Source organism: Zingiber officinale, chromosome 10B (assembly GCF_018446385.1).
Source record: "Zingiber officinale cultivar Zhangliang chromosome 10B, Zo_v1.1, whole genome shotgun sequence".
NCBI classification, from domain to species: domain Eukaryota; kingdom Viridiplantae; phylum Streptophyta; class Magnoliopsida; order Zingiberales; family Zingiberaceae; genus Zingiber; species Zingiber officinale.
The window spans coordinates 27,523-45,940 of NC_056005.1; the positions used below are offsets into that span (position 1 = coordinate 27,523).

Consider the following 18,418-nt stretch of genomic DNA (forward strand, 5'->3'; position numbering starts at 1 on the left):
ATGTATTGAAAGCAGCTAATATATTCACTGCAGATAAGGACAAGATGATGTGTTGTTCATGTTGGTGCAGTTTGCACTAACAATGTAACTCAGATTTTGATGAATGACAAACGAGTTAAGTTAGGTGTATTTGTGATCTAAAGTACTTTACCAAGTGTGCAGGAATTGATGGGTCTAGAGGACCCGACACCAGGCTGAAATCCAGCTAGCTCCGCGGGACCGGATAGCTGTTGTGAAGTTTAGATAGGTTAATGAGCTGACTTGATATCTGGCAGAAAGTTCAGTTGGGTTTGTGAGACTTGACAACCGACAGAAGTTCAGTTGGGTCTACTGACCTGACAATTGGCATGAAAACTTGATGGGTCAAGAGGCTAGTCAACTGATTGCAAGTTGATAAGTAAAGGTAAGTCACTTGAGGAGAGTGACTCAGTGAGGACGCGTCCCGATTGAGGAACAGTAGACGTCAGTACAGTTTAGGTCCATTTTGGACCCCCTAAACTGAGACCTTAATTAGATCCTAGTCTCGGGGAGACAGGGTTTAATTACTACTCAGTATTATTGTGCTGACACTTATCTTACAGGTTATTATTTGATTTATTGGACTAACACGCTTTGCAAGGTAATAAGAGCACAAAAAGCCTCGGATGAGTAGTACCCGAGGCGCCTTCCAGGGGATGGAAGGCGTCTTGGCATTGTTCATAGAAGACACGTTCAATGCATGGAAGACGTCTTCCACAGGATAAAGTTCAGAATTCGTCAAAGATAAGGACTGAGCTGTTCGGGATCAGAATTGCCACATTGAAGGTGCCTTCAGGGCCTTTGAAGGCGCCTTCCATACTCAATATAAGGGGTGCTCGCCCAAGCCATCAAAGAACACATTGATATCTGCACTTCTGATCGGACTTTCGAACGCTCCAGCTTCCTGCTACAACTCTGCTACACTTGTCTACTACTAAGAAGCCGCCCAAACATCAAGCTCAAGCCAACCATATTGAAAGAGTGTTTGGTAATTTTTTCATTTGTGTACTTAATTACTACAAAAGTACAAATGCAGTGTGTTGCACTTGTTCCGAATTATTTTGTACTTGATTCTCTCTTCCGGAAGTACCAGAAGAGGTATTTTAATGGATTATCCATCGATAGATCTGTGTGACCTGTATCTTGGAGTAGGAGTCACCAAAGACTCCAAACCAAATAAAACTGAACGCGTGTTCTTTTACTTGCTTTTCTATTTCACTTTCTTACTTAGTTTTCCGCTGCGCACTTTGTTCTTAAAAACGAAAAAGATTTATTTTTAAAAATCACATGATTCACCCCCTCCTCCCTTCATGTGCGACTTGATCCAACAGTTCAATCTTCCTTCAAAGTTGCGAAGGAATTATGTAGTTAACCTACTCGCCCCCTCCCCAAATATGTCGGGCTTGGAACTAATAAAAGCAAAGAAAAAAAAAGGAATTGCTGATCCAGAGGCACTAGGTAACTTCAAAACATCTAGTAATCTCTTCCTGACACAAACAAAGCTTACATAGCTTATCTGATGATAAAAAACTCTTCCCACACTAACACAGATTATCATAATATTTATACTGCAATGAATCTAGTGAATAGCAGCAATTGAGCAAGTCCAAGACTCTACTGCTTAAAGCAAATGAATGTAATGATCTCGGTGAGCTTCACTTAGAAATGACCTTATTTGGCTCAAACACATACTTGATCAGAGATTCTTTGATGGACAGCAACTCAAGGAACTCATTCTTCAATTTCGTCGCATCCAGTTCATTATTGCTTCGAGGTGCAACTATGACTTTGGCCTGTTCTTCCAAAGTGAAGTTGGTCCACTTGAAGCTAGGGTCAATGTAGCTCTTGTACATCTCTAGGATTTCATTGTGGCTCACCACACCAGGATTTGTAAAGTTCCATATGCCCCTGCAGTTCCTTTTTGCCATCTCTATTGAAATGGGCAAAAGTTCATCCAATATCGTCATGCTATTTGGAATGTTCACAACCTTGTTATAACGACTGATCTTTGTGATGAAATTGCGAGGGTTGCTAAGGTCAGAAGATATAGGCATTCTGACTCGAAGGGTGCATACATTCTCATATTCTTTCAAAAGCTCTTCAACCTGCATTACAGACAGAACAGAGCTCAATTATTAGCTGGATCTGCAATGGAAATTGATGAGAGATAAAATGAAAGGAGGAAATTACCATTGCTTTAGTCTTTGAATAGAAGGAACCAGTAAAATTCGGTTTGTCTTCCTCCCTAAAACCAATGCCAGAACCTTCAGGGTGTTCAGCATCGTACTCAAATATACAACCGGTAGCATAGTTCATTAATAGTAAATCATGCTCCCTACAGACATTTGCAAGTGTCAAAGTCCCCACAACATTTGTGCGAATCGTTTCCTGCTTATGTGATTCGCACCAGTCAACATTAGGCCTACCAGTCACACCAGCGGCATTAAAAACATGTGTTGGCTTCACATTCTGAATATCCAATATGAGTTGTGAACGATCTTCCAAACGTCCCCTTCCATATTCATATTGAATGGCTTGTTTCTCGCATAGCTTCCCCAGAAGACCCCCAATCCATCCAGTTTTACCATATATCAAGAATTTCAATTGTGGTTTCTTAGGAGAGGACGTACTGCTCCTTGGGGTGGGAACCAACATTTTGTTCTGCTTATTACTGTCCATGGACTGAAAAATCAAGGACTTGGTTTCTTCAGAACCATCAAACATGCCAGGCATCATTAGCATTCGTGGATGAGGCAATAATGCTCCTGAAACATCTCCCCACCAGTCTGGATTGTTCATGTACCACTCCATAGTCTTCTTGAGTCCGTCTTCCCAGATGGTTCTCTCTGACCATCCTAAGTTCTTCAGCTTCTGATCGTCCAAAAAGTATCTCTGATCATTGAAAGGTCTATTCTCCACGAACTTAATGACCTTGTCAGAGTCTAACGAGAAGAGTTTGCAGATGTCCTTTGCCACATCAATCACTCTCCGTTCTTTTTTTGTCCCAATGTTATAAACATGCCCAACCTCCCCTTTGTGCAGAACAACCTCAAAAGCTTCTGCAACATCCTCACAGTATAGATAGCTTCTGACATTACAGCCATCTCCATGGATAGGGAGTGGCTGCCCCCTCATGGCCAAAAGGATAAACTTAGGTATCAGTTTCTCTGGAAATTGGTTTGGCCCATACACATTGTTTCCTCGGGTAGTAATCACAGGTAAACCGTATGATCTTCCATAAGCCATGACAAGCATCTCGGCACCAGCTTTTGTGGCTGAGTATGGGTTTGTTGGCAGCAATTGCGATGCCTCATGGTTTCCAACTACAGCATCTTCATCGGTCTCTCCATAGACCTCATCGGTGCTAACATGGATAAACCTCCTGATCTGGCCAGTGACCTTGCAGGCCTCGAGGAGGACGTGAGTGCCATAGATGTTGTTCTTAGTGAACTCGAAGGAGTTACCAAAAGAATTGTCAACATGGGTCTGGGCTGCAAAATGCATGATGGTATCAATGGACTCCGTGATCAGGAGGTAATTGACAAGGTCAACACTCCCAATGTCACCCTTCACAAACTTGAAGTTAGAAGATGAACGCGATGGGTTCAGGTTCTTCAAGTTGGAGCAGTAATCAAGCTTGTCAAGAACCACAATCTTGTACTCTGGATAGTTACGGACTAGGCGGTTTGCCACATGGGATGCAATGAAGCCTGCAGCCCCAGTAAGCAGGATGTTCTTGGGTTTGTATGACGTCATTAGCAATCAAAATTCTGCACAAAAGTCGAAAGTTTGTCTGAACAAGTCGTATCCTTTATTTCAACGAACAAATTTGCAGTGATAAGGAAATCTAGAAAGGTACAAATAATAAAATGTAGGGGCGAAAAAGTAGAGATCAGATCGGCTGCAGATCAGCCAATAGAGTTCCAAATATTTTAGGGAGAGGATGAAAATCGAATCTTTTTGAAGAATTATGCGTCTCAATCATGTAATAAGAAAGGCAGAAGCATGCACCAATTATAGATCCAATACTAAAAGGCTAATTAACACGACTAGGAACCAGGAATGATCTTAGGAATTATCAAATTGTGCAAAAAAGAATCTATAGAGTTGATCGGTAAAAATGTCCTTGAAAAAAAAAAAAAAGGGGGTTTCCCAGGCCACTAACGGCGATCACTGCATTACTTATAACCGGCATAAAATTCGTCGGACATGAACCATCGACGACAAATCCGAGCAGGAATCTATCCGATCTAGATCGCTTGCCCTACACTCAAAAGAAACAAACTACGAAAACCGAATCCAGATCCGAGGAAAAAAGCGATGCTTTTTGGATCTACAACCGCGAAAAGCGCACCTTTCCAGTGGTAAAGCTCGACGACCACAATGGACACCACTCGGAAAACCTCAAAAAGGCGATCAAGGGATGGATCGGGAGCAACAACTTACAAAATACGAGGCGCAGAGCAATTGTGAAGAAGCCGCGTCGGTCAGGAAGAAGAGGAAAGAAACAAGGAACTGAATGGTGACCTCGGCGAGAACCGCGGAGAGGACGAAATTGAGGATCTTCGAACGCGGAGAAGTTGTCGCGGAGATGGATAAAGCGAGTGGCTGTCGGTTTTATGAAGGTCGGTAACGCTAATTAACGAGGGATTAACGCTTAGCGGAAGGCGTATTGGCGCGGGAATCGAGGCACCTGTCCCAATCGGCTCATTCATCATTCTCGACGGCGATGGAAGGCGAATCACGTGCATTCCCCACCGCCCGAGCTTCACGGCCAAGATGGCGTGAAGCGTGGCTTGAAATGAATTCAGAAGCGGCTTCCACCGGGTGCGCCGACGCGCTTCTGGTGGGAATGGGTGTTTAATATGTTGCAAAAGGCGGGTCCCGCCGCCCAGCGGCCCCCTCACCCCTGCCCCACGAGTATGAGAGGAAGTAAATCACGGTGAATACGGGCCCGGCGATGACATGGCGGTCGAAGGTGTTTAGCACGGACAGATATTGATGTTATCGCAATTGCTGCCGCAGACCTTCGACCTCCCGACCCATGTTGCAAGAATACCATGTCATAACCGGTTGATCCCACCCGTGAGGGCGGGAATGGGTGTTTAATAGGCTCTTATTGGACTGGACCTGAGCCTTTAATTTTTGTTGATCATCGGAAGGACCACCGATCAGAAAAGTATAAATTATATAAGAATCGGAATTATTTTACTCGTTTAATTGAAATCGAATAGAATGATTTTGCAGGCCTCTCAAATCAAAGGCTCCTGATAAGCCAACAGTCTGATAGTGAAATTTAAACTGCTCTAAATTTAAAATATATATTTGGAAAAAAAATAAATGGAAGACATGAATTATTTATGAGAAAAATATCCACTGTTTTTTGTTTTTTCCTTTCATTTTCACACTCGAATGAATTCATTGACGTGATTTCTTTAATCATAATTAACAATTTATCTTATTTTATCTTATTTTATTTTATTTGTAAATGATGTTTTTTCCCCTTCCATTTATCTTATTTTATTTTCATGTGTAATTTATAATTAACAATTCATAAAACAGAAAGTATTTGAATTATAAATATGAACTTTAAAAAATGTAAATTATAACAAATACTAAGTTATGAAATTTTAATCGTGAGTTGATTTGCTAAATATAAATTTAAGCATCATGCATAATCCATAACAAAATATCATAAATAAACTATGGAAATTTATCAATTTCTATTTATTCATCTGTTTTACATTTATTCATCTTTTTTACTTATTGTGAAAGAAAATTTTGATGCTTTTAATCTATCAATAATGTTTAAAAAGATTACTAAGCTAAATCCAAGATTAACCAATCCTTACTGTGATAGTTATTTAAGTTTTTATAATGGTTTAGATATTATTAATTCCTTAATTTCTATTTATTTAATTATTTGAAATTTTTATATTTTAAAATTTATTTTATTGATTTCTAAACCTAATTTTGATTATATAAGATCATCTGTTTGATTTGAGAGTTTCTTTATGTATTTCTAATTAGTTTATAAAAGTTTTTTGATTAATAGATCAATATTAGAGAATATATACATGTGTTTAAATTTATTTAACGCTAAACCTTGAATTTACACTAATATCAACTGAGATTACACTGACTCTAATATCAACCCAAAGTCGGCAAAGCAAAATTGAAGCAGAGGAGAAAACCTCAAGAAGGTCGCGAACATCCACCATCCCTCTCAATTCACACCGCTTCCACTGCCACCGTGTGACGCATGAAGGTAGAACGTCAGCATGGACGTCCGGAGCTTGGCCGGCTGCTGCCGATCGGGTACGGCGGTGGCGAGGAAATCCATCGCCGGCACCAGGACCCTCTCCGACGTCCCCAGCCATTTCGACTGCATGTACTTGTGCTTTCTCCACGGCGCCATGTGCATCTTGTTGTCCTTCATGCACTTCTTCGCCGCGGCGTACACGATCTTCACGACGCTGCGGAGCTTCTCCGCCTTGCCGACGAAGATCTCCGGCAGGCACATCACCAGGCGGCTGTATTCCTGGCTGCTTCGTGCCATCTCGAACTCCGCCCGGAAATTTAGCTCGATGACAAGCCTCACGGGCCCCTTTTTGCCGCTCCTGGTTTCCATCTTCGCGTCGATGTACGTGTGCTCCCCTGTTAATTTGTATCAAAACAGAGAGACATCAGCTATTGTCGATTGTTCTTTGATTAATAAATAAATAGTTCAGAGAATCGACGTTTTCCACTTAGAACTGCACAACGGAGACTGATTATGTATATTAACCTGGAGGAATATCGGGAGATCTCTTCCATTTGGACTTGCACACAGCGCTGTCGTATCCGATCTCATGAAGCTCTTTAGCAATGTATGCTAATGCGCAATTCCGACATTCTTTTACCATTCTGGTCCTGGAGCAAGAGCACACAATGCCGTTCTCTTGCATCTTCCCTACTGCATCCTTTGTTCGCTGCAGCAATTTAACCTCTGCAGAGCTGATCTGAGATAAAGCTTCCTGTAACATATTATTTTCAGAAATGATTAGGACCGTCACTTCCGAAACATGTGGCTAAAAATTGCAAATTTACTAGAAAAGACGTGATTTTCGTCCCCTTTTGTTTTTTTTTAAATCGAGGAAATAGTTAAATACACCTAAAATTTCCCCTTTGAGAACGGAGAGAAGAGAGGGAGATCAATAGAAGAAAAAGCTCACATAAAGAAGCTGTTGCTGCGATTCCCAAAAGGCCTCATTCTCTGCGGCGGTTTTCTCACAAGCCCCCTCGTCGTCGCCGCTTTCGCATTCGAAGGCGTCATCGCCGCCCCCGCCTCCGTTAGAGCTCTCGTCCGCGCCTTCCTCCAAGAAGCTGAATACCGTGTCCGACAGGCTCATCCAGCCGTCGACCGCCTCCACGCCCATGTCTCCTCTCGCTTTTGCCGTTGCTCTTCAGGATTCGGATGGCAACTCCGCCGCTCGCCGATGGCATGCATTGACGGCCCTGCGAGCTGCCTTTTAAACACGAGCCGACGCCTGGTGGGCCCACGGCGACACCGTGGACGAACGGGACGCCGTGAACAGCTCGATTCTCCACGCCGCGGGCTCTCATTGGCTGCATTCGTTCAGTGGCCCTTCAACGGGTACCCCAGGGTTGAAATCACAGCGCGGATCCACGTCAGGCGACCGCATCTTCTGGCTCAATTATTGACATCCTTATCCTTTCTCCCTATTCTATTTCTCACTCACTTCTCCGCGTCCGTCTCCCTTGACAACCCGGACACCATCTCATTGAACGCAGGCCCAGCCAACGAAGCGCCTGGTGGGGTCGGCCGTGTCAGCAAATGAGAAGACTGCCTTTTCTGTTTGGTGAATTGGTCGGGACAGACGAAATCATTCCTCTAGGGCCCGTGTTCTGGGATAGAATATGCTTGCGGTATCCAGCGTTAACGATCACCGCATCGCAGCGGAAGGAATATCCTCTTCGTGGCTGTCGGCTGTCGCTTTTGTCATCTCACCAGCCAATTTTTGACATTACCACCGAATTTCGTCGGTCCGATTTATCAAAATGCACCTCAGATTTTCAATATTTTTATCGAAATACAGCGAAGGTATTTCTTCGTCTATGTTAAGGAACAGTGGCACAATTCACAAATGCCATTTTTCAGAGACAAAAAAAAAAAAAGAAAGAAAAAAAATCAGTATCATAATTATTTTTTCCCTTAAATGTCACGTCACGATCATCATATCAATATAGTATGTATTAAATAATGCATTTAATTCAAAAGGTGACATAATACTGATGCCATAAAAATTCTAAAATAAAAAAAAAAAATTAGATCAATGATCTTGGACCAAAAATACAACACTCAAATATTTCATATTATTTTTCCCAAAGTGCGCCAATTATCTTTTCAACAGATAATTTATCATTTAGATCGAGATCTTATCCATTTACGTTATATCAATAAACAAAAACAATAATGTGGCCTGATAATATATTCTTTCAACATAATATATCTTAATCGTCGGCGCTGATATAAGGAACAATTGTCAAAATAATTAATTTCTTGCCGTTAATGTTCCATGCACAATAATTATAACTTAACTGAAAAAATATTATTTTTAAAATTCAGTTACCTCCGTTTTCGTATATCCTTTGTTTAGGAATCTGAGATTTTTTATAGCCTCCACATTAATATCATATCAAAAATATAAAATCTACCATCCTCTCCATTATAAAAAAAAACTTTCCTATAATTTTTTGATCGATCTTACATTATCAAAAATCATACATCTTTATTTTGAATGGTCACACCCACATTACTAATTTCAAGAGGAAAACATATGTTTAAAATTTTCAATTTCATTTTTTAAATTTTTTGCTATATTCTTTGCTTTATAATTTTTCCAATATACAAAAAAAAAATTATTAAATGGCGATATAAATTTTTAAAAGCTGATAACTTGCTCTCGTAAACTTTTAATTTTTATGTTTTAAATTATCTATTATATATTGCAAATGTTCAACTCAAGAATCATTGCATTGTTTATAAAGCCACAAAATGAGGCGCCGCTTTAATAATTTTGGAAAAAAATTATTATTCCTTTGATTTTAATTTTTGTCCAATAGTTTGATATGGACCATTCCTTCCGACACATGATTCACACAAGTCACACCTTAAACTTCGTCGAGCGGACAATGCGCGTTCACAAACAGCATGCGTCGCATCAATGAATGACGACGACGGCTAGCATAATAATTGAGAAATAAAATAGCTCAATGATATACCGTAATTAAAGATATCTATCAGTTTTTTTAGGAAAAGAAACGGAAAACTTATCGGGTTGGTAACGTTCTTATCGTCAATGCCACTGGGAAAGAGACTGCTAACTCGACAAGGCACACGCCACGAGAGTTTTTATCGAAAGGGGAAATAAAGGTTTAATATGTGTAGAATACGCATCACACACGGAGACAACTGACTGCCAGAATGGTGTTGGTGCGAGGTCCTTCACGTCTGAAGCCACGTCGCGTCTTCAAGAAGGATAAGGTTTAGGCGCGGTATATCGTATTGGACGTAGTAAAGTGCCCACTGATTACGAAACCGAATGCGTGTTTCGCTGGCAGAGAGACGGAGAAGGGGATTGGGACGACTCTGCCTGTGGCGAGGAACCCCACGGGACTGGTCATGATTGCAAGACGACATTGACTTTTGGATTCTTCCAGGAATTAATCCGATTGAAATTCAAGTTGTGGGGAAGTGTGTGCCGTGTGGGTTGGATTCGGAGGCTGATCGGTCCTCTCCCAAGTCCTATCGACGAGTGGACCAGTTCGAGAAGACGGATGAATATTTTGTGAGCTGACACGTGGTTGGACACGCCATGTTAGGACAATTCATGTCGAATCGAACCACATTAATAATTTATACTAATTGAGATTTATGATACGGTGACAGAAAGAGATCCCACATGTATTAAAGTATGGAACAACTGTTGATGTGGAGGTAGAAGTTAAAGAAATAAAGTCTGTAGATCAGGTGGAGTCGGTTGAATAGGATAGCAAGGCCAAACGAACGATAAGTCAATCTGAGCGGACGAGCATAAAGTTGAACGGGTGAGCTTGTTCATGCAACGGAATGATAGAGATAACAGTAAAATTTTCGGAGTATCGTTTCGAACGATCGGAGGTCATGATCGAGCGATCTATAGCGAGATTTATCGACGTATCTCATTGTATTTTTTTGAAGGTTTGTGTCACTAATAATAGAATATGCCGAGCAATCAACTCGTACTTTAGATATTTTCAATTTGTCACATCAGAGATTGACATAATCGCTTAAAGAAAAATATCAGGGACACTTTTTGACTTGTCTTTTTCTATGACGCTTTGGAAAATGTGTACATGCATGCTTTGAGATATGTACACGGACGCTACAATGACACTATAAAAGGGATTTCCATCCACAGATGGAGATATATATACGATGCTTCGCTATTGAGCATACTTTTACTGCAGCATACTTACTATTCTTTGTTTATGTTTGTGTAAATCATTGACTTGAGCACCCACTTGGGCAAGCTAGTCCAGATGCTCGGACCGCCTGGGTGCCCGCAGCACTCACCTGGGCAAGCTAGTTCGGGCGCTCGGACTCCCTTTTCTTTAGCAGTTTCTTCCCTGCAAAACAAAGTTAATACAACACAATAAAATAAGAGTAGTAATTAGATCCTGTCTTATTGAGAACAGGATCTAGTTAAGGTCTCAATTTAGGTTTCCCAAATGGATTTAAACTGGACCGACGCCTACAATTCCTTTAATGGAGAACACGTCCTTACTGGATCTCTCCTCTAGTTGCTTACATTCACTTACACTTGCAGTCGCTTGACTTGCCTTTGACCCACCAGGTCTTCCTGCCAGTTGTTAGGTCAGCGGATCTAACTGGATTTATGTTGATTGTCATGTCCCGCGAACCCAACTAGATTTTATGCTAGATATCGGGCCCCGCGAACCTATCTGGACTTCCACTAGCTATCGGGTCTCATGGATCTAGCTGAATTTTAGTCTGATGTCAGGTCGTTTAGACCAGCCAACTTCTACACACTTGGTAGAATAATTAAACGAACAATACATCTAACTTTAACCTATTTATTATACATCAAAACTAAATTATTAGTGCAACTTGCACAGACAATTACTTCATAATTTTTTAAAAAGTTTAAATACTTTATTTGTAACATTGTGAAAAATAGTTTGAAAAATGTCTTTGAAAAATATGTTGCAAAATAATTAGAAAAATTACTTGACAAAAACTTTGAAAATCTTTTGCAACTCTCCCTAAAATAAACATGAAAACCATTAATATATTTGCTAGCTTACTTGATTCATTTGCTAACTTACATCATTTACTTTTGGTTGTAACTTATTTGTATTTCTATTTTTGAGAGTAAGAGTTTAAGATAAGAAAAATAAAAGGCAAGGGTTTAAAATAAGAAAAATGAAAAATCATAACCCAAAACTAATGTAAAGAGAACAACATAATAATTATTTTATCATACATGTTAGTGTTATGTTTTATTTTGCATATTTTTCTAACTTTAACCTAGATTATCATTACATCTAAAGAGGAAAAATTATTAGTGTAGTTAATACGAATGGTTAAATTTAGATTTTGATGAATGATAAATGGATTTAAGTCAGATATTGTGTTGTCTAACCTTATTACCAAATGTGCAGAAATTAATGAGCTTAGAGGACCTGACACTAAGCTAAAGACATGTGAGGTCTGAGGACCTGATAACTGATACGAAGTCCGGATAGGTTAAGAAATAACCTGATATATGACAGGAAGTTTAGTTGGGTTTGCAGGACTTGACAGCTGACCGAAGTTCAGTCAGGTCTGCGGACCTTACAACTGACAGGAAGACCTTGTGGTCAAGATGCAAGTCAAGTGACTGTAAATGGTAAGTAAATATAAGCAACTAGAGGATAGATTCAGTGAGGATGCATTCCTGATTGAGGGAATAGTAAGTCTCAGTTCGACCTAGGGTTTTAGTGAAACTCAAAGTTAGGACCGGATAATCCGAAAACTGTCAAATATATTACTACTTTCATTTTCATATAATTGCTTGTTGTGCTAATATTATGGTACAAGAATTAAAGTTTAAAGTTGGCTGGAAATGGGCTCCAAGCGCTCGAGAAGGATCTGAGCGCTCAGACAGGGTCCTAGTGCCTGGATTGGTCCGAACCCGAGGAGGCGCCCAGCTGAAGTGGAACATGCTGATAAGTTGATACATGTCAGAGTACAGGTGCTCAGATAGGTCCTGACGCCCGGAGATGGATAAATTTTTAGAGATAGACTTTCGCCGAGGTGCGGCCACATCAGCAATCCAAGTGCCCGTAGGTGGTCCGGGAGCCACCAGCGGAGTCCTAGGCCTTGTTGGAGGCGCCTGGGGTAGTCTGGGTGCCCGAAAAGGATCTATAAAAAGGACTTCGACCAGAGGCTTCAAGGCATCACTCACTCCAACTTTCATACTTGTACGCTACTCCCAGAAGACTCCTACAACACCGAAAAGCTGCCTCGACAACCTATAACCAAGCTTCCATTTCTTTTGTTGTTGGTATAACTTTACTTTTCTTACATTGTTCTCAAGTGCAAGCCTTGGAGTAGGAGTCATCGAAAGCTCCGAACCAAGTAAAATGAACCTGTGTTAGCGATTGCTTCTCTATGTTTTGCTACATTTTTATTTAGTTATATTTCCACTACGTACTTAATTTCAAAATGGAAAAAGGTCTTAATTAAAAATATATCATGTGATCCCCCCTCCCCCCACCTCTCACGTGCATCAACCCTACACTTACTAGGTGAAGAAGATAACTCGAAGATGAAGAAAATAAAGAAGCGACGATGAGAGAAGAAGCAAGTGCATACAGAAGCGTTCTTATCTAACCTAATATAGTTTGACTTATTCAAGAGGATCGTTGGATCTCTGCCGTTAAAAGGTGGGACCGATTTTTCATCGTAGGATTGAGTACATGGAATAAATAAAAACTCAAGATAATCATTACCTGTTTAAAAGATGACTAGTTTTCTTGGCCGTGAGTCTCATCACATTAATGTGATGCAACCTCATAGGCACACTGGTACATTCTAAGTTTAGGAATTAAGATAGATGATGCAAGTGGCGTGCTTAAAAGGAATGACTGTATTAAAGGACATGATGATTAAGGCATGCAATTATTTAATACATAACCTCTTCTTAAATACACAATAGATTTTGCCACAGGGCTTAAGCAATCAAAAGCAAATGGGGTTATTATGGCTATACTATAGTTCAGTCAGTCGGATTGTCACCTCCTTCAACTAGACTTGAAGGAAAGACTTATGATCCGGAGAATTATTAGTAGGCGCCATGTGAATAAGAGAGAATTGATGAAAACGGCTAAAGTGGTTCCAAACAGGAAATTCTCGGGCTTTGGAAAGTCTCAGGTCTTCCTAAATCCACAGCCTCCCAGTCAATTGAGCCCTAAACGATGCATGATGAAGAACCATTTTAGGAAAAGAATAACCATCGCGCAAATCTCATATTTTTATGGGGAAAAGGCGATGAGAATAATAAATTTTACATTATTTAAGAAATTAAATAATGACCGCATAAGGATTGGAATAGAAGGAAAAAGTATATTAATCTCAATTATTATGAGGAAAAAAACAATGAATAGAATAAATCTTATATTATTTAAGAATTTAATAATGACAGCGTGGGGATTGGAATAGAAGAAAAATGTCTACATTCTCTTTATGAAAAGTAGTCCTTTCTGATATCAAAGGTACGCATGAGCACACCTACGTACAACAAAACTCTAATACTTATATTCTTCGTCTAACTTAAGTGTCAGAGTAGCTACGTCGAAGAATCCCTTGATCGTAATTCTAACCCTCTTATTCTTATTTACTTTCAGCTAGGTTACTCATCACTCAATCATCCCCGTTGTTACTTTGTGATTGACGATTAAGTTGACAACAAAGCTAACTCACTGGTGAATCACACACCCACATTGCGGGGCAAGATCATTGGCCATGAAAAATTTTAAAATTTATCAACAATTTTCGAATTGTGTATTAGTTGAAACAAATATATCATGAACCTACAATTTGATTGACAATTATTTTTTTTCTCATTTGATATAATTTATATATTATAACTATATCATTTACTTTTATATTGAATTTACTATATTTATTTAATTGGCACGTTCATTCGTCTTGTTTTAACTCTTTCAATTTCTATAATAATGACATAACGAGCATTTTCAATAATGAAATTTATTAAAATAACTATTAGTAATAAAATGAAAGAAGAGTTTTAAATAAATTCTATGGTCAATATATTAAACTATATTAAACAGTAGCTGGTTGAAAAAATTGATAATAATATAATAATTAATGCATGAGTTCAAGAAAAATTGAGCCTAATTTTAATAATAATATTATTTTTTTCCTTATATGTTTTTTAATGTAATGAATATTAAATACTACTTATTTTGGGAAAATTAATATTTATGTATTTTTTTAAATTTATTTATATTTTTAAATTAATTAATTTATTATATTCTCAGGTAATTTTGAATCTGGCCTAAGCCCCTAGTCATTAATAATTAGTTATTGTGAAAGGAAAAAATCAAGAATAACTCGACTGAAGCATGCACAAGAGCTTCATTGGATATTCTAGGAACAATCACAAATTATGTCTTTTGTTTTGAAGAGCACCGAGGACAGCTAGGCCATGTTACTGCTTTACGAACATTAATCCTTAAATATTGTTTTTTGATCAAATAATCCACTAACTATCGTCTATCTATCTATATAATCGTTAGGCTGTTAATTAAATTTAATCGTGGAATTACTCCAAATATTTACGTCAGTAATAATTTGCACATCTAAACTATACTTACCGGCAAAATGTCTTTTATGTTAGTTTACAATATTTAGGATAAAAGTAAAACTTCTGTACGAAGCTGACTGACTTCATACGACATCTCGCGCTGAATCCTAATTTACTGTATAGCTAGTAATCTCCTTCTGTTTTTTATATATGCTTCTCTTTAATTAATTGGTTGTTACGTACACAAGCCCTCATTTTATTTTGGTAGTATCTGATTCTACATGTGGATGATTTTGTCTGAAAACATATAAGCGTTCCGTTGTTGGTACGATAGTGCGTACCATTTTATCACGAGTAGTTTGAGATTTTGTAATAGAGCTAGACGTATCCAAAAATTAAGAAAAACTACATCATGACTATCAATAGAGAAATGGAACAAATATTCATCGTAACAATGGAACCTCCAATATAATCAAATAGTATATGTTTGTTTTCGAGAGATAATGATGTAATAATAGTTAGGTTTTTTAATAAATAATTAAAGGATTTAAATTTGAATCTTAGTTATGGTATACTGATGAAATTCTCTCTAGTAAAAAATAGGTCTAAGAATAGTACTGAGCCTCTATTAATATTTTATAATTTATCCGTGTGACGGATGGAAATTCTCATGGAATCGGATCAATCATCTCCAGAATTAATCAGTTCAAAGAGTTGAATACCTGAATTAAAAAAAAAATTATTACAAGTTTGCTTCGCTCATGGCATAACCGAGTTGATCATCATATGGTATATTTATAGAAATGGATATATAAGGGTCGATTCTCGATGAAGACGGTAGAAATACCCTTTCATATGATGATATGCTCGATTTCCTGATTTACTTCTCTACATATATGGTTGTGAGGCCGACCTTATGGGGCGTTTGGAGTTAGCATATGACCTTGTAGAAAATACTATAGGTTTGTTGTCCCCATAAGTTGGTGCAATTGGTACTTCATCCATAGGTGGTTGCTCCAATATATAGGTCTTGGGGTCAATTTTCAATGGATGTAAATGTCTCTTTGGATGCCTATACCATCGATTGGGTTAGATCCATCGAATTGACTTATCTCATCAAATAATTTAAACGAATTGGATTAAAATTTTATCTCAATACATTTAAAGATAGGTCCAAGTGGACCTACTCACGTAGGCCCACTACCCACATGGGTTGACACACAGTAAGCTTGGATTGACTTGATTGGACTCGTAGTGTGACTTAATCATCTCTGATGCTTCCATCATGCATGTTTGTTCAGATGTAATTTATTTTTAGTTGTTGGCCTCTTCTTATGGACCAGTCCATCCCTTTCAGGTTTCAACTCATTTATCTTCACCTCAACTAAATAATTACTTTAATTGTAATTACTATTAGATCATCTAAATCCCTTGGCCTTTGGCTTAAGAGTATTTATCAAATTTATATTAACTATAATTCAATTATAAAATAGTCCACCCTTATATATTTTTCCTTATGTTTTGGTACCTATATTACATATAAAATATTTTACTTACATGATTAAATTTTTATACGAGAATTGAAATTCATTTGAAATTCTAATTAGATTTTGATTAAACTTTTTATTTTTTCCCTCCTTATCTGTTATAGAACTAAATTTAAAACTTAGATGCTATTGTCCGAAAGGAGGCGTGTGGAAAGTTAGAAGGTGATGACTTCGCTGATCGGATGTAGAACTTGCTTCAATATGTAAAATAGATGATGTCAGTACCAAGCCAAGGAAGGGGTCCTCGATGTTGGTCCTCCGACTCTTAAGTCAGTCATCAAAATATGAAACAGAAGCAAAGCAACAATAGAAATATGTGTCAAAAGTAGATCATGCGCACCTCTGTCGATGATTGATCCTCCTTTATATAGAGCTCTGGTGGACGATGTACATACTCCTCGAGACATGGACACCTTCTCTAATATGTTCGTGGTCACATTCTTCAACACATTCATGATCACGTTCTCCAACATATTTAGGGTCACACCCTCCACTATGTCCTATGAAAGGATGTCGCGATGACCACCGTCCTGCTGCTAGGCCGAGCGGATCAGCCGCTCGACCAGGAGTTCTCCACTCTGTCAACTTCCGTTGCCATTCCGCGCAACGTCTGTGTAGTAACCTGCATTTCTCCGTTCGGACAAAATGATCTGATCTTCCTCATCGTCTCGATAATATGACTTGAGCGTCTCCCTATGATATTCTCCCGAGTCGGAAGGATTATCCGCTTGGACTTGTCCTCCGCCGATCGAGCCCTATTTGTCCCAACTGGCCATTGTATTTATCCTCCGTTCATCTCTTTGACAGTTGGACGTTGACCATCTTAATTTTGACCTCTATCTTGATGATTAACTCCGTACCAAATGAGCCTCCTCCTATTGCTGCATCAGTCTCTGTAAAAAAAATTATAGGTAAATTAGTTTTTCAAATAATAAGGGCTTCTGTTTTACTAAATTAAATACAATAATTTTTTTTAGATGTGCCTATAATAGAAGAATCAAATAACCTCGAATACAAATATCAATGAAGAAGGCTAGGGGGCTCACGTACTCGCCTTGCCACCATTAATGAAGAAATTTTATAGAAAATAATTTAGACTAAATTTTAAATTTTAAGAATGTTTTAGTGACTTTGGAACTTATGAGTAACTTTTAACGGTAAAGATATCATTTGGCAGCATTCGAACAGTGGAGGGAGGGATCTTGGCCCACATGCTGTGGGGCCCTTTCGGTGGTGCCCTGTCTAACCTAGGCCTATTTGATCCATCCTTGCCCCGCGACGGTGGACGCCAATGGTAGGGAAATGCGGAGGATTTTCTGGTATTTTTTATTTTGTCGACCAGGGATGATTGATCGTAATCCAATTTAATTACTATTAGTTATGATTTTTTTTTTAATTTATTTTTTCACCTAGATTATAATTTAAAACAGGACAAACGATAAAGATAATCCGGAGACCATCATGATTGACAAAGTTACCGGGCTACCATGCGCTGAGTAAGAGATGACCTAACAACTTTCGACCATCTGTTCAATCTAAATTACAATTTAAATGGAAAGATGGAATATTATAATTAATTATGATTAAATTATAATCATAATCTAATCACAGTTAAATTGTGGAACATTCCTTTGGTCCTTAAAATTTTTTTTTTTTTAAAAACCAAAGGACCGGTCTCAGAAAATGCACTGTGGACAACGAGCGACGAGCGGTCTCTGGATTGCATGCGGATGATGAGTGACAACGGTAATGGAAGCGGGTATATTTTTTATTTTCATACCCATTTATTATTCATTTTTTAAGTTTATTTTCATCCCATTAGATTTTCAATTTTCATCCCAATAATATATTCATCGGGTGAGCCTACGAATCGAAAGCCCACAAGCATATTCCTCATTATGTGTGTCTTAATGAATATTCCTCATTTTTATTTTTATTTTTATTTTTAAAATAACATCTCTTATGTTTTAACTAACC

General features: G+C 38.5%; 2 protein-coding genes across 3 annotated transcripts; both read right to left on the minus strand.

The window, feature by feature from the left end:
* Positions 1-1,477: 1,477 nt before the first annotated feature.
* LOC122029452 (trifunctional UDP-glucose 4,6-dehydratase/UDP-4-keto-6-deoxy-D-glucose 3,5-epimerase/UDP-4-keto-L-rhamnose-reductase RHM1-like) lies at positions 1,478-4,922 on the minus strand. 2 transcript variants are annotated; one of them, XM_042588439.1, is made up of 3 exons: positions 4,373-4,922; positions 2,209-3,788; positions 1,478-2,123 (listed from the first exon to the last, which is right to left on the minus strand). In XM_042588439.1, the coding sequence occupies exons 2-3, from the start codon at positions 3,772-3,774 to the stop codon at positions 1,674-1,676; spliced, it is 2,016 nt and encodes a 671-aa protein (XP_042444373.1). In that variant the 5' UTR covers positions 3,775-3,788; positions 4,373-4,922; the 3' UTR covers positions 1,478-1,673. The 2 variants fall into 2 exon arrangements, with proteins under 2 accessions (XP_042444373.1, XP_042444374.1); XM_042588440.1 differs by having other exon boundaries at positions 4,465-4,831.
* A 1,158-nt stretch (positions 4,923-6,080) lies between these two features.
* LOC122030355 lies at positions 6,081-7,532 on the minus strand. The gene is made up of 3 exons (XM_042589567.1): positions 7,233-7,532; positions 6,806-7,034; positions 6,081-6,675 (listed from the first exon to the last, which is right to left on the minus strand). The coding sequence occupies exons 1-3, from the start codon at positions 7,434-7,436 to the stop codon at positions 6,245-6,247; spliced, it is 864 nt and encodes a 287-aa protein (XP_042445501.1). The 5' UTR covers positions 7,437-7,532; the 3' UTR covers positions 6,081-6,244.
* Positions 7,533-18,418: the final 10,886 nt, after the last annotated feature.